General features: G+C 48.9%; 1 protein-coding gene across 1 annotated transcript; it reads right to left on the reverse strand.

Annotated features, from left to right (window-relative positions):
- Positions 1–518: 518 nt before the first annotated feature.
- ID2 (inhibitor of DNA binding 2) lies at positions 519–2,780 on the reverse strand. Its single transcript, XM_052810221.1, has 3 exons — positions 2,313–2,780; positions 1,987–2,051; positions 519–1,315 (listed from the first exon to the last, which is right to left on the reverse strand). Exons 1-2 carry the CDS (start codon positions 2,658–2,660, stop codon positions 1,995–1,997), a joined length of 405 nt encoding a protein of 134 aa, XP_052666181.1. The 5' UTR covers positions 2,661–2,780; the 3' UTR covers positions 519–1,315; positions 1,987–1,994.
- Between the last annotated feature and the right edge of the window lie 12,239 nt (positions 2,781–15,019).

The raw sequence follows: 15,019 nt of genomic DNA on the forward strand, positions 1-15,019 counted from the left end.
AGTTTAATCAGGAACACAACAGCGATTTAGTGCAATTCTCAGTATCTTAGTCATACAGAGAAGCTGCTGCAACTGATTAGAAACCCCATTTCATTGAAATATTGCATGGAAGCATGAAAATTCCAGTGTGGAAAGGCAACAGTCACTTCATCATTCTTAGATCCCATGTTAACGCATCACCAACTCTCACATTCAAAGGCTTTCTAGAGAAATTTAATAGTTGGGGGACCAATAACCACCCACAACCCTTAATTCTGAGTGATTATTCTAAACACAAATTAACAGATCTGGGCCATTACTACTGAATCATCCATAGGGGTGTGAGGGGAAAAAAAAAAAAAAGGCAATACTCCATGGGAATGTCTCAGGATTAACTGCTTTTGTATGTTTCCAAACACTTTGTCAATAGCATCCCCTCTGTAATAAATACCTTTTCTAGTTCCTTTCACACTGTTTACAGGCAGATCACTTAAAAGTTTGGAATATACACTCAAATAAGATTTTCCAAGTTACAAGAATTATTATTCACTTCAGGTAATTTTATTCTTTATATTCTCTACATATTTGAATTTTTACTTGGTAAAGTCATAACAGAACGTATATAAGTATTTAAAAAAAAATCCAAAAACACAACACAAATCAAAGCCAGCAAACAGTTGGTCCCCAAAGAATACAGCAAGCAAACAGTTCAATAAACACACTTGATTTATTTTGTATAAAAAGGGTTAAGTTTACAACTAAACTTTTATAAAAAGTTTAGCATGATTAAGTACATCATTACACTTTTTGCAGAAATGTGTATTTCTGCCACTATACAAGAAAACTCTAATTAAAGAGTTCACAAGGTTTCACTCATATATATATATTTATATATAAATATATACACAGCATTCAGTCCTAGGTCAAAAAGGTAATTTCTGACCACAGACTTTCCTAAAAAACTGAACACTGGATCCTTCTGGTACTCACGCTCCACCTTTGGAAAAAAAGGCAAAGTCTGCTTTAAAATGGGCAACTCCTTGTGAGATTTTTGTTTCGCTCCCCACGTTGGGAATAGTATATAAAGGAAGCCTTCCAACTAGGGAAAGGGTATTTAAGAGTCTCTTCATAAATAACTAGGTTCAGTCCAAGTTGAAGAATGGGGTGGGGATAAAGATCAATCTTGATTTTTTTTTTTATTAATTTTAAAAGGTCCTTTTAGTTAGATGTGGATTTTCCCCTCCAGATACAGCTGAAAAATAAATTCAGCACCTAAAAAAAAAAAATCTTGTAGACATTTTCTTGTGCAAAAAAAAAAATCTCATCAGTGGAACACCTGCAAGAGATTGAAAAGAGGCATATTTAGGAGAATGCTAACAGGGCAGAGATCCGGACAGACTGGCGCCAGAGAGGAAGCCACAGTTTGAACATTTAACCAAACACTCAGAGATTGGGCAAACCCTGGCGTCCAGATGCAACACATACACGCTCACACACTTGCTCTCAAGAGCACAAATTGAACATTAAAATAACATACACTCAAGGGAAAGGGTAGAAGGAGGATTCTCAGTCCAATCTCTATTTAGATCTCTGTAAATGCACTGCTCAGAGGCGCCAGTCTGCCTCTTACAGCAATTATTTGATTAAAAGCAGTCACTTACTTAACTGATAGCACAGACAATCCCACATCACAGAATTTAAGGAATTGTGCCAAGATTCCCAACTTAATCAGTCGGTTTGGCCCAGGAAGTTAAGACTCCAAGAACAGATAACGAGAGAATTTGCATTAAGCAGCGAGTAGTATCAAGAGCAGCCTGTGCTGCTTAATGAACCTTAGCAACAAAATCCACTCTGGATTGCCAGACTCAGTCTAATTTCTTACTGATTATAAAGGCATCTCCCCATCCACTTTTAGGACCGATTTTTAGAAAAAACCGTCACGCCTCCCATTCCCCAGGGAGGCACTTTTTTACCTGAAGTTTAGAAGCGAGATGCACTGCAACTCACCGTTTGATTCAGCCACAAAGTGCTTTGCTGTCGCTTGACATGAGCTCTGAGGGGAACTCGGACGCCTGCGAGGAGAAAACAACACAAGGGTGAGGTGCCCGAGCACTCGGGGAAGCAGGAGAAAACTGTCCTGGGTCACGGAGCGCCTCACCCGTGGCACGTCTGGCCACAGACCCCGGCGGGCGGGCGGGGGGGAGGCGGCCGTGTCGCCTAGCCCCGTCCCCTCAGTGACCGCCGCGCTCCGCACCGAAGGCGCTTTTGCCACCCACTTAAAGTCCCCTATCTGGGTCAGCGGAGAGCCGGGGGGCTCGGGGGGAGGCGTTTACCTGTAGCGAGAGGATGCTGATGTCTGTGTTGAGGGTGGTCAGAGGAGTCCTGGAGGAAGGGTTTTGCCCGGGTCTCTGGTGGTGGAGGCTGACGATGCTGGGGTGCGAGTCCAAGGCGATCTGCAGGTCCAGGATGTAGTCGATAACGTGCTGCAGGATTTCCATCTTGCTCACTTTCTTGTTCTGCGGGATGCTGGGCACCAGCTCCTTCAGCTTGGAGTAGCAGTCATTCATGTTGTACAGCAGGCTCATGGGGTCATCCACGGGGGTTTTGCTCCGGGAGATGCCCAGGTTGTGCTCCGAGAGGCCGTTTTTCCTGACGGACCGCACCGGGCTGAAGGCTTTCATGCTGCAAGGAGAGAGGGGCTCCCGCGGACGCTCGGTTCGTCGGTCGGTGGGGAAGCCTGCGGAGCGCTGCCGCTGCCCTCCCGCTCTGGGCGCCGCCGGAGCTCGCACTGAGGCGCGGGGTTGCGCGGCCTCCTCTTATATCGCCGCCGCCGAGCCCAGCCCGCGCTCGCTGCCATTGGCGGCCGCCGGCACGTCCATCACCCCGGGGCGCCCTCACTGGCGGGGCGGGCAGCGCGGGGGCTGTGCGGGCCTTCCGCCTAGAGAGCCAATCCCGGGAGGGGGCGTGGCCGCGCCGCACAGCTGAGGGAGTAAATAGTGCGCGGCCGGCGGCCGGCCCGCTGGCGCCCGGCCCGCCACAAAGGCGCGGGGCCGGCGGCCCTGAGGGGCGGGCAGCGCTGTGCGGGGAGGGGAGCGGAGCGCCATCGCGGCCCTCCCGCCCTCGCTTCCCACCCCTCCGGGGCGGCGGGCGTCGTGTCCGTCCGTCAGTCCCCTCCGCGCCGTTCCCATCCCCGTCAGGGCACGGAGGGCGCCAGGACCGGCGCTGAGGCGGGGGTGCCCGCGCGGCGGCTGTGAGGGCTGGCGGTGCCGGAGCGAGGGGCGCCGGTTCGAGCAGCGAACGCTCGCAGCGAGGGGCTGGCGGGGGCCGAGCCTCCCCGAAAGTCGCCGTGAATTAGAGCTCGGAGAGGCTGCTGCGTGCGCCCATTTAAAGCGCGGCAGCGTAAAGCAGCGGTCGGGTCAGCAGCGGAGCGCTGCGGGCTGCAGATGTAAGCGGGAGGTGTAAGCATCAAGAGTAGAGAGAAATAAACCTGTAAAACCAACCGCAACTTTCTGCCCCGAGGAGAACAGGACGCCGAGAGCCCTGACGGAGGCAGGCGCCGCTCTTAGCTCCCGGCTTCGTGAGGACAGGGCTATTTTAGATGATGCTATTAATTGGAATCATTAAGCAAATGTGCATATTGGAAGTGCATTTACATGCATTACCCTTGAAAGGCTGCTCATCTGCACCCTTTCAGTGCTTGTGACACAGTACTGTCATTAATTATGCATAGGTTGTTTCTGGTGACAAATGCAAATACTTGCTGCACGCTGTACTTTTTGCAGCTCTTGGTTGCAGCCAATGAAACATCTTCCAGAAAACATTCCAGAGGAAAAAGTTGGGCTTTTTTTCTTGTTTAGCTGGAGAAGTGGCTTTTTTTTTAAGTTCAGTTCCATTGTATTTTTCTGTATTTTGCTTGTACTAACGGCTGTATGACATACCAACATAGCTTCCACCCGTCTTTTCACATACTACCTGAGGAAAGTTAAACTTAGGAATGCGTGGACACACATATACAATTAATATAAATGGAATTCTACACAAAACGCAGCGATTCTGTAACAACCACCCGGATGCTTGAAGTACGTTAGTGTTCACTGCAAGCAAAAATGTAGTAAGGGCATACATCCATAAAATCAGTGAGGATTGTGCTGTCAATCATAACTGTTAACAGCAGACAAATAATTGGATTTATCTGCGCTGTTGTCGCACGGCTACAGTGAAGGAGTTGGGGCTGGGGGGGAGGAACATTACGGACACTCGGGCACAAAGCTGCGGAGAGCTGGATCTGTATTTTTTTTCCAATTAACGTGGCATTCAGGAGCTGGTGGTTGCCTATTCTCTAGCAGAACATTTTGGGGACTGCCGCACCAGGGTGTTTGCCCCGGGGCTTTTCTCTGGGGGTGGACTGTAGGCGGTGCTGAGGCTGACAGGAACACAATTAAACGTGTTTTGAAATGCGGAGGGTGAAAGTGAATCTCGACGTTCAGTCCGATAGGAAGACAAATACATTGTCCAAGTGCAGTTAAAGAGAGTAAATAATAATAAAAAGCACCCTGTCAATTAACGACTCGATTAAAATCGCCACTTAGAGCGACTTCAGTCCTTTACATCACTAGAATCTCAATTTCAAGCCTGTCTGGCACTTGATCTGCGGCCACAGGCTTTGGTCCTTCAGCGTGCCTGTGTTTCTGTCTCGTGAGTGCACCAGCGGAAGAAATTTTTGACACTCTTTTTGGTATGAGAATAGCCAACGTAAACACGTATGTTCATGCTTCTCCCATCATTATTTGTCATTCTTGGACAGCGCAGCAGTGCTACGGTAACGTCCGTCCGAGCTTTGCTCCGCAAAATTTGCACCCCTTTGCAAACGGTTTCGGTTTCCCACACTTCAGGGCTTAGCACGCCGTTTGAAACGCTGAGAAGTTGTGCGAAGAGAGGCTAACCTGCTTATTTTCTCTGTCATCAGCTTGTCATGTGCGCTTCCCGCACGAAAAGTAGAGCCCGCGCGTAGGCAAGCTCCGCTGCCCCCCGGCAAGCGGCTGAAGTCTCTTTCGGTAACGTTTCGTCCCCTCAGTCCTGCTCTCCTAACCCCGACAGCTCTCCCAAGCCTCCCTCGCTCGCTAGCGCACCGCAGGCGAACGCCCTCTGCGGCTGCGGCGGCCCCGCTGCCCGCGCCCCGGCGGGGGAGACGCGCGGGGAGCCGGGTGGGCTGCGTGGGGCGGGACACACACACACTCTCTCCGAAATCGCCGGGGCTGCGAGCTGCTCCTCGGGGGCTCTACCCCGGCACCTCAGGGCTCGTCCCCGGCGGAGACGGGCCCCCCGTGTGGCGGCGGGTGCCTCGGGCAGCCGCGTCCGCCTCTCCTCAGCCGCGATTTTAACAGCCGGTTCCCAACCCCGACACGCCGCTGCGAACAGCTGGTAGGAAACCCACGCCGCTCCCCACGCACAAAGCGCCGCTTTCTCCTCCGCGCCCCCCCCCCCCCCGCCGCCGGGAGGCACCAACCCGGGGCTCCGCTCCGGGGGGGGGGGGTGCGGGCCGCCCCGCCGTGGGGGGCCCCCGCCGCCCGGCGCCAGCCCGCGGCGGCGCTGGGGTGCGCAGCAGCGGCGGCGGGTGCGCGGCCGCCCCCGGGGCGCCCCCCCCTCCCCCCGCGCCCCGGGCGCCGCGCCCCGCCCCGCCCCGCGCCCGGGGCCGGCCCGGACTGCGCGGCGCCAGCCCCGTGACATCAGCCCCTCGCCGCCGCCCCCCCCGCCCGCGCCGCCCGGGCCCGGCGGCGCCGCTCAGGCGGCTGCCATGGCGACCGGGGCTGCGCCCGCGGCGGCGGCAGGCGGCGGCCCGGCCCCGCTTCCCCCTCCCGGGCGCACCTGCAGCGGGGGCCGCCGCCGGACGCCCCGCCATGCCGTGGGGGGGGGGGGGGGGGTGAGGTGGGGGGCGCCCGCAGAAAGGGGAGAAAAGGCAGGAAAACGGGCAAAATCGCGCACGGAGCGGGGGGGGGGGGGGGGGGGGCGCGTCCGCGGGAGAGATCCCGGCGTCGCTCGGCGCCCCCCCCCGGGCTGCCCCGCGGGGCCGGGCCGCGGCGACCCGGGCGGGGAGGAGCGCGCCGGGCTGCCTCGGCTGCGGTGCGGGGCAGAGAGGGGGGAATCTGTGTACGGTGTCTGGTGTCCCGTCCGTCCGTGACACCACCCCCCCCCCAAAAAAAGTATTTTCTGTGAGGAAAACCCACGCTTTCTATATAGGTTGGCTGTTCCCCCGCTTTTTAAGGTCTTCTCAGGCCAGCCCCCGGGGCACCCAGTAACCCCTGGGGCCGGGGCTCCCGCGGCGTGTGTGTGACAGAGCGGGGGCGAAGGGGGCTCCGGGCAGAGCCACCCCCCCCGTCAGGGACCGGCAAGTCCCTACGCGCGCCCTATCCCGTGCCTCTAATGAAATTTATCTAAAACATCTAGTAATAATGTAAATGGTTTTAATTGCCGCCTATTTAAACCATCAAACCAGACAAAAAAAAAAAAATCTGTTAAAATTGGCCCGTTTCCAAGTCATTGACACCATCCAAGCGGGGTGTCCAAATACGTTTTGATACAGGAGTTTTCAACGTACCAGGTGAAGTATCTCGCTAAACCCGGCTGCTCTTAACTACCCGGTCCCTTTTGTTTGCCTCACGTTTCCAATTCATTCAGAGAAAGAAGTTTTAGAAGTTTGGGGTTTGCCTCTTTTTTTTTTTCTTTCTTTCTTTCGAGCGGGAGGGAGAGAGTAATGCATGCAAAATATTTAGTTACAACTTCTGCGAAAGGCACCGATCTGTAACAGCATTTTCTACTTTCACAAAGGATTTTCCTGTTACTTTTGTTCCGGTCACAAAATGTGAAAAAAAAAAAAAAAAAGGGCGAAAGAAAAAAAAAAAACTTGGGGGAGAGATAAGGTCTGGAAAACAATCTGGAATTGCCAGGCTGTTGGTGGGAGCTCTGCGGGGCTGGCGTCAGGAAGTCTGCGCCGCCTTCTATTACTGTTGATCCAGCTTTGTGCAGCTGCACTCAGTACAATTAGCTTGTAGAAACAATCCTGCTGTAGGCAGCCTCTTCCCTTCAAAGTGCTTTTCTATACTGATCCCCTCACATCATGATGCTGGAAATCAAGTCACAAGCCGACCACTGTTTGGCCAACATCATCTGTGGGAATTCATTAACCTCCATCCCAGAGATGCAACAAGAGATTGTTTGTCCAGAACTAAACTTACAGCTTAATATGATGTAGCCCATACAGGAAAAAACCTGTGTCCCCATTTCTTTTTTTTTTTGTCCATAACAAGAAACACATTGTGCAGCTTTTTCCCTTTTTTTTTTTTTTTTTTTTGTTTAGGGGGTGGGGAATGTAGCTGAAACCAGGCATGAGCCGGCTCCTGCTAAAACTTTGCCATCAAACTGTTTTTTGGTTCATCGGGCTGCAGTTTCCATAGAAGCAACTTATCCCCACGATCATCTTGTTGGGTGCACTTTGCAAGCTCATTTCCCGTCTGAGTTTGCTCTGCTGCTCTCAGATGCTGCAGCTGACACATTTCCTCCCCGTGCACTTTGCACCCACCTCATCCTTGCCCAGATGCTCAGGGCTGATTGTGCCTAAAAGGGGGTTTCATCGCACTCCGCAGCTGCCTTGGGGGAAGGGATTTTAAAAAAAAAAACAACATTTATTTCTACTTTCCCCTGCTTCAGCGCTCAGCTCTGTGCCATGCAAGCAGCAGGCCCTCCTTGTTCCCCCCGTCCCCCAGCGCCGCAGCCCTGGCTCGCAGGGACGCAGCTGCGGCCGCAAGCCCTCTGCCACGCGCCCGTCGCGTGCTGCTGTGTGTGAACGCTGCCGGTGGCTTCACCCGGCCCCGGCCCCGGCCCCGGCCCCGGCCCCGGCCCCGGTGGAGCGGAGCTGCCCGTGGGACACCGGTGCTGTGCACCGCCGGCTGGGGAGCGGGGCCTTGGCGCGCCCCATCTGCGTGGGCCGCCCCGGAGCGGCAGCGCGGTGACATCTCCCCGCTCACGGGGGCTATTTGTGAACAACCGTGCCGCTGGGAGCGCGAGTCCGGCTTCCTGGCACCCCCGTGCTGGCCGTGGCAGGGCTCGTCACGTCCCGCCGGCAGCACCTCTCGGGACGGTTGGGCTGGCGTCGCTGCTCCCCCTCACTTCCAGGTACCTCACTTGGCGGTGAGGAGGATGCGCGGGGTGTCGCTGCCACCCACCCTACTCTGAACCCCTCTGTGTTCTTCAAGGAACGTATGGATGCACCTTCTCTGAGCCCCATTTCCAGACTCCGTTCTTTTCTGGGCCGTATTTGCAAATGCCACGGATCTGCCAACTCTAAGATCTCTTTTCCTTCCCCCCCCACTATGCTTTCGAATAATGTTGCTTTTGTACAGTATCATTCCCTTCATCCCCACTTCTCAACATCCCTCAACTGCTGCTGTTACATTCCCAAGCTGCATGTTGTTGGAGGCTTGGGAAGTAGTATTGTGACAAAACGTATATATTCTCTAATTTTTCCTAGGCATCTGCTTTTTAGCCAGAAGTGTTGGACTATAGAATGGACGGGCCTTTGTTCTGATTCCGTTTTGACATGCATATCATTTTATGATCACCCTCCCAAACTACTGTTCTGCAGGAATGCCTTTTACTCAAACTGTATTTCCTAGCACCACTCTGCAAAGAGGGGTGTTTCTACATGAATTGTATGGTTTTGCCGGGACATTTCTATCAAGTCCAAATTCAGACACTTCAGTTCTCGTGTTTTCTTCTGTTTTGTAGGATTTCTCATTTCTGTAAGTAGGACCGGTGCCCTGAAGGCATTTCTATATAAACTGCCACCTGGAAAGGGCTGTTGCTTACCTGATGCTACTTGAAGAATACTGCCATGAAATCTTTCTGGAAGCAGCATCTGTCTGGCATAGTAAGAGTGTTAGTAGTGTGAGGTGGTGTACTGAATCCATGTATTAACTCTTAGGTTTTTACTCAAAAGCAAATACATTTCTCTTTTAAAATCTTTACCTATTTTATTAATGCAATGTCTATGTTTTAATTAAGTAACGTAGCATGTCTTCTAGAAGTGCTTATAGTGAACCAGTTAGGCGGCTGTCTAACTTAACGTGGTTGTGCTAAAATCTGGGATCAAACAAGTTCACTTCTTAGCGCCTGACGTACATAGCAGATGGTTTTCATCTACCGTAGCTTTTCTAGTGATACCTTTAAATTAGTATAGGTCTAAAATGTTGCAAATTTTGCACTCCCCATCTATTCTCTGGAAAATTCATTTAGAATAGAAAAGGGAGAGGGGCCAGCCTGGAGGTTACTGACAGTACCTCGCATGCAGTAAGGAATAAACCAAGGAATAAAAAATGGGCTTATTCTTTCTTTTGTTAATTATCTGGCTGGCTGGTCCAGCTCCCGTCGACCTCCCACTTTGGCCTAACTTTGATTTTTAGTTACAGGCCTATGGGAATAAGATCACAAAATGCTTGGCTTAATTCCACTGGAAAAAGGAGGGTTTGGGGAATTGCATTGGTAGGAGAAGATGTTGAAAATCTGTTCCAGGTATGGTTTTAAACACAGACACAGACACACATCCACTTTCAAATTGCAAAATTATGATAATTTCAATTATAGATGTGTTTGTATAGCATGCTCTGTGTGTTTGTTCTTGCTCAGTAATAATGTTTCATGAACATAGAGGAGAAATGGAGTCTGTACTGTGACTGTCATCTAATGGTTGGTGAATCTATAATCTGGCCTCCCTGTTCACTTCAGGCAGAATACCTCAGTTATGTGATGGAAAGCCTTGTAGTATTAAGCAGGCAGTACTAATTTAGTGCTTTACCAAAGCTGTCGTTACTGGTTATGTTAGGACAGGACCCACAGCATTTACCTAACACATACAGCAAAATTTTCTGTGATCGGGAGAGCCTAATTCCACTCAGGGTTTGGATACTGGAAGTGCAGCTTAGCAAAATGTGTGTACCACATCCCAAATGCAAGTGCACCCTCACGAGTTCTGCTGAATCATGTGAGTTCCAGTGAAGTTTCCTAGGCTGTTAAAACTTTGCTTCTTTATGGGCCCAGAATGAGCGTTATCTAGGTTAAGCTGACTTTCTTAGTGACTGTCGCCTGCATAAACCCACCCGGGAATCACAAAATAGGTATGTGTCTAAATCTCTTGAGAGGCCTGGTCCAGGAGGTGTGCTCAGATCATGCTTAAATGCACACTGACAGCATGGAGCTTAGCACAAAGTGCAGCAGCTGTAGCTGCCAGAAAGTTCAGGGGGAGAGAAAAGGAAAAGAGCTGCTGCTTTTTTATAAGCAGTTTTTCTCCTGAGAGCGCTTGCCCTGGAAGTGAGAGACTCAGACTCAATGTTCTCCTCATCAGAGGCAATATAAACTCCCTCCTGCTTGCAAAGCACCCCTAACGACCAGAGTAGAGATAAAGCTAAGGTGGAGGACACCCACCCATCCTGTTCAAGCTTGCCACGGTAAAGAAACAGATGCAAATTTCAAAGGGCCAGAGGGATTATAAACAAGAGGGAGCCTGACACCGTAGCTCAGGGGTAAAGGCATCTCCTGGATGGCAAGAAGCCTGAACGCTGGGCCTGGCCTGGCAGACTCACCCATTCTTGAGGGTGAGGTTCATCTCACCTTATCTTACCTATTTAGAGGTTTGGTGTCTCATCTCTCTATAGTCAGTGGGAAGAGAGAACAAGAGACACCTGCAGAGAGTGATTCATTCTGTGCCTGTGCAACACCTCTCTCTGGATGGAATGAATCTCCTCGCGGGGGGCCGTTGCTCCCCATCAGTTCTTGGCAGAAGCTAGACAACCAATTTCGACCAGAAGCCTGACTTACAGCTGCCAAGTGAGGTGAATTCCACTGTAGATGACTAATTTCTCTCATTCATCGTACCCGATTTTAGCCTTTAAAAATGGGGTGTGTAACCAAAGTTAGTCATTTGAGTTCTGTCTCTGTACAATGGTCATTCCTTCCATTGGGATGCTGGAGATAGATAGCTGGGATGAAATGTCCTGGGATGATGTGTATCGTTCATGGAGTCTAGAGCCGAAAGGTCATGTGTGCCCCTAGTTTGCACTTGGGAATCCTGGCACTGGGTGTCTGAAAGTTAAGTGTGGAATTAATAAATGTCATCATGCAAACTTCTTTTGTGGATGGTCTAAGTAACTAGAGGCACTACTGTTTTTGAGACAGGAGCCAGTTGCATAAAAATATGCATAAAAAATGTCTGAAGATATAAAGAGGCTACAACTGGGATTTTCAGAGAGCCGAAAGGCTCCTTATTTAAATCAAAGAAAGTTAAGTACTATGGAAAATATCACTAAGTGTGTATTGCATTTTATGCACTTGCATACTCAGAAAAATCTCTCTCTAACTTCTGAAACTAGAGGTTGGATGCCTTTAAAAATGTTACCTTTATTCCTAGCCCTGAAAAGGTGAGCATGTAATTTTCACTTTCAAAAAGCTATAGTTTTTCATTTTTTATAATGTGGAGTACTGCTGAGGTGTACTACAAGATAAATCCCAAATATGTACCTCATTGTTTCATCAGAGATCAGCAAAAGGTCACCCAGCCTTTTTATCAGATTACAGGAGTGCAAGTGTTTTTTTGTGCTAGTCTAAGTTTGGTGCACATATATTCTTTGCAAATGGGTGATTGCAGGAAAAGACAAGCTATGTGTTTTTATAATCTAATATTTGTCAAAGGTCATCAAGGGGTTATGTCCAGTCATTCTGCAAAATGTAGATTGTAGAGGCAGTGGTGGACAGTAAGTGTCCAGTTTGGCAAAATTAACATCATATGTTCTCCTGATGGGTTTTTAGCTACAAATACAGTTGGAGATGATTCCACCACATTGTTCCTGTCAATCGATCCATAAGGCTGAATGCCTTCAACTATTACAAAACACATGCTTGAGAAACCCTTCTACTTCTTTTATCAAAATACTGAAACTATATGTGCACCCAAGATGTTTAAATTTGGCAACGTAAAAGTAATTGGGAATGGACTCAGAATTAAATGACTTAAGGCCTCAAGCTTTTGCTTCCAGCAGAGGCAAGAGGTCTGAAAACATTAAAAGGATATGCAAACTTCTTAGAATATTTTGGGCCAGAACAAAACAGCTGGTTCATACCTAGCTGAGGATCTTAGCTGTTCTCTGTTGAGCAGTCAGAATTTGGACTTTTTGCAGTTTTTTAATTTCCTGCCTTCTCACTTTGCTTTGTTTTCACTTCAGTAGCAATAGTTTTCTGCTCCTTATTCTCCTTCACAGCTCTACATGTCTCTTGGCTCTGGAGATGGGATTCACCTCACTTGACTTAAGGCATGTGTCTGGGTGATGTCTACATCTAAGCCTGTCTTTGAAGACTCAGTTTACAGACACTTGAGAAAATCATTGCTTCTGTGGTGACTTACTTCTTCCTAATCCAGAAGTCTGAAAGACTCTAACTCTATGCTGATAGCCCCTTGATTTCTGAGTCTGGCTGTCCTTAGCCCAGCCAGCATATGGTTTAACTAGACACCCTGGTCTTGATGTGGATGGTCTATGCCAGGGTTGGTTCTCAGACTTTATTGACAATTCTCCAAATTTTTTTGTGTGTGACTTGACACATTTGACAGCAGCAAAAAAATGAGCAGTGACTAATACACTTTCACCAAGAAGTTGTTCTGGCTGTGGTCTTGTGGAGTACTGGGGATTTACAGGCCACAGTGTGTAACCTCTAGGCTAGATGCTCGCAGTTGTAAGCTTTGTGCATTTCTGCGCCATAGTTCAGCCTGGTTTTAGCTGTGGTAATCTTTGATTGCAGCACTGCTTGTTCGTTTGCAGCATAGATGCGTCTTACACAGTGAGGGAAGTTGCTTTCTGGGGGGAGCCTTGCCTCAGTTATTGTAGAAGGTATGCAAAGGGTTGTGAAAGAGGCAAGACGCTCCCATAAAACAGCTGAATTCTGCTGTGGAGGACTTAATTCAATCCATGCCTCTGCCACAAAGTTTTTTGTGAGATGATGGACAAGTCATTTAAAGCAGACTTTTGTCAGGAGACTTTACCACATAGGAAGTCAACGGGAGTTGTTCTTAAATATCTAAAGTGTAACGAAAATGCCAAGCACTCTGAAGTAAACAGGTCCCATCCATCTATCACAAGCTTGGCAGCCAGAACTAGAGTTATTAACCAGTACATTTTCTGGTCAGCTGCTTCAACAAATGACCATTGGTTTAAAGTTAATAGCTTATAATTTTTTTTTTCTTCCTTGAAAAGGGAATATCCCCTTTGAGGGTAGGACAGAGTATATTCTAGTAAGTGTGGGAGATGGTTCTGGGGTGTCAGAAGTTCATTGTAATAAGGGACATTCCAGTCTCCAGTAAGCTTTCCAGGGCCCATAGATTGCTTCTAGCTCCCACTCTCCAGCTGGGAACTCGCAAGCTGGTGCAGAGCCAGTAAGGTGACCGTCAGGGACCAGGTGGCACTGACGGAGAGCGGGAGAAGAAAGATGATGGTGGCTTGGTTGGCTTGAGCATGATGGGGCTGGAGGACCAGGGAAAGTACCAGTCACAGCTGGATGAGGACTTGGAGCTGGAACAAGGAAGTCTAAGGATTAAAGGGGAACAGGGGAGAGGGGGAATTCAAGTTTCAGATCTCTATTCCTTGCTTTAGATTTCTTTCATTTGAAATGACAAGCTAAAATAAGCGACACTATCCAGAAAGTGAATGCTTCTGAAGAAGTTTCCTGTATGTCTATCTCCTGGTAGGACAACTTATGAAGTAAACTGTGGTGATTTTAGCCCTAGCTAGATAAATTTCCTAGCTTGTGGGAGATACAGGTTCAAGATTGATCCAATGAGGTCCTTATAACCCTCATATAAGAGACACTCCAGAAGTGGTCATTTGGGACATTCACCTGGTGCAATGGAAGTTCTGAGTTGCAGTCTGAACTGGGAAGAACAGGATATGAAGCCTTGGTTTTTGACAGGCCTTTTAAACATCAGACCACTTCTTTGAGAATTCCCTGAGAAAATGTTCAGGAGAATACTCTTGGTTTTCTTCTGAAGCATGGTAGTAAGACTGCTGAAATCCTGAGAGGTTTCACAAGATGGGAAAAATCATTCTTCTTCTATCCATTTAGTATCATTTGGACTACAGGATCTTTCCATATCATCCAGCATCACTTTAAAGACATATCTGATGTTCAAATTCTGATGAATATTTGGGGGTATTTGACTACGTTTACAGAAGTTTAGTACAGAGTGGCCATGTTCTGCTACAATGGTTTTGTCCTTTTTTTTGTGTGAGCTTCTGCTCTGTTTTCAGTAGCGTTTGTATAGATTCTATCAAGGAAAAACAAATGTCATGGGAAAGTTTTAGGTAATTTTTTTGTTGTTGGGGTGTTTTTTGCTGTAATGCAGACGTTCCTTTTTTAAACCTGGTAAAGGCATTGCCATTTGGGGAGATGATTCTCCCTGCTCCATACTGAGAGGAGCAATGCACCTGTAGAATTGTTTTAGGGAGAAATCGGCAGTGTGGTAATTGCTTTCTTTTCTGCTATTTTGGTAGTGTTTTGTGGAGTTAAGTGCATGTGTATAAGCTGCAAATGTACATTCCTGTATAGAATAAGCAGGCTGTCTGCGTGGATCAGCTGTTATGGGGGTGGCTGTGGGTAAGACATGAAACAGGCTGTGGAAACTCCTTTGATGGAGACTGAGTAGTCTTGATGCTTTACGCACATGGGGCCTGATGCAAATCCAGTGAAACCCAGGAAGACTCTCCCTGTCAGTTCACAGCTTTGGATCCAGCTTCAGGTGTGTTTGTGAATGTATATGAAGGATGTAGCTGGTATTTGGCTAGTATAGCAGTTGCCCGTGAGAGCGGAGAGGGAATTTGTTTCACTGCTCTGGGTTGGCAAGTGAATTTTATCTAAAGCTTTTCACTTGCATGTAGCCAGCCTGCTCAGGTTCTAAATAGATTCTGCCCTCAGACTGTAAAGAACAAGATAATCACTTTATGTTATGTAC

This window comes from Harpia harpyja, chromosome 15 (assembly GCF_026419915.1).
Source record: "Harpia harpyja isolate bHarHar1 chromosome 15, bHarHar1 primary haplotype, whole genome shotgun sequence".
Classification (NCBI taxonomy): domain Eukaryota; kingdom Metazoa; phylum Chordata; class Aves; order Accipitriformes; family Accipitridae; genus Harpia; species Harpia harpyja.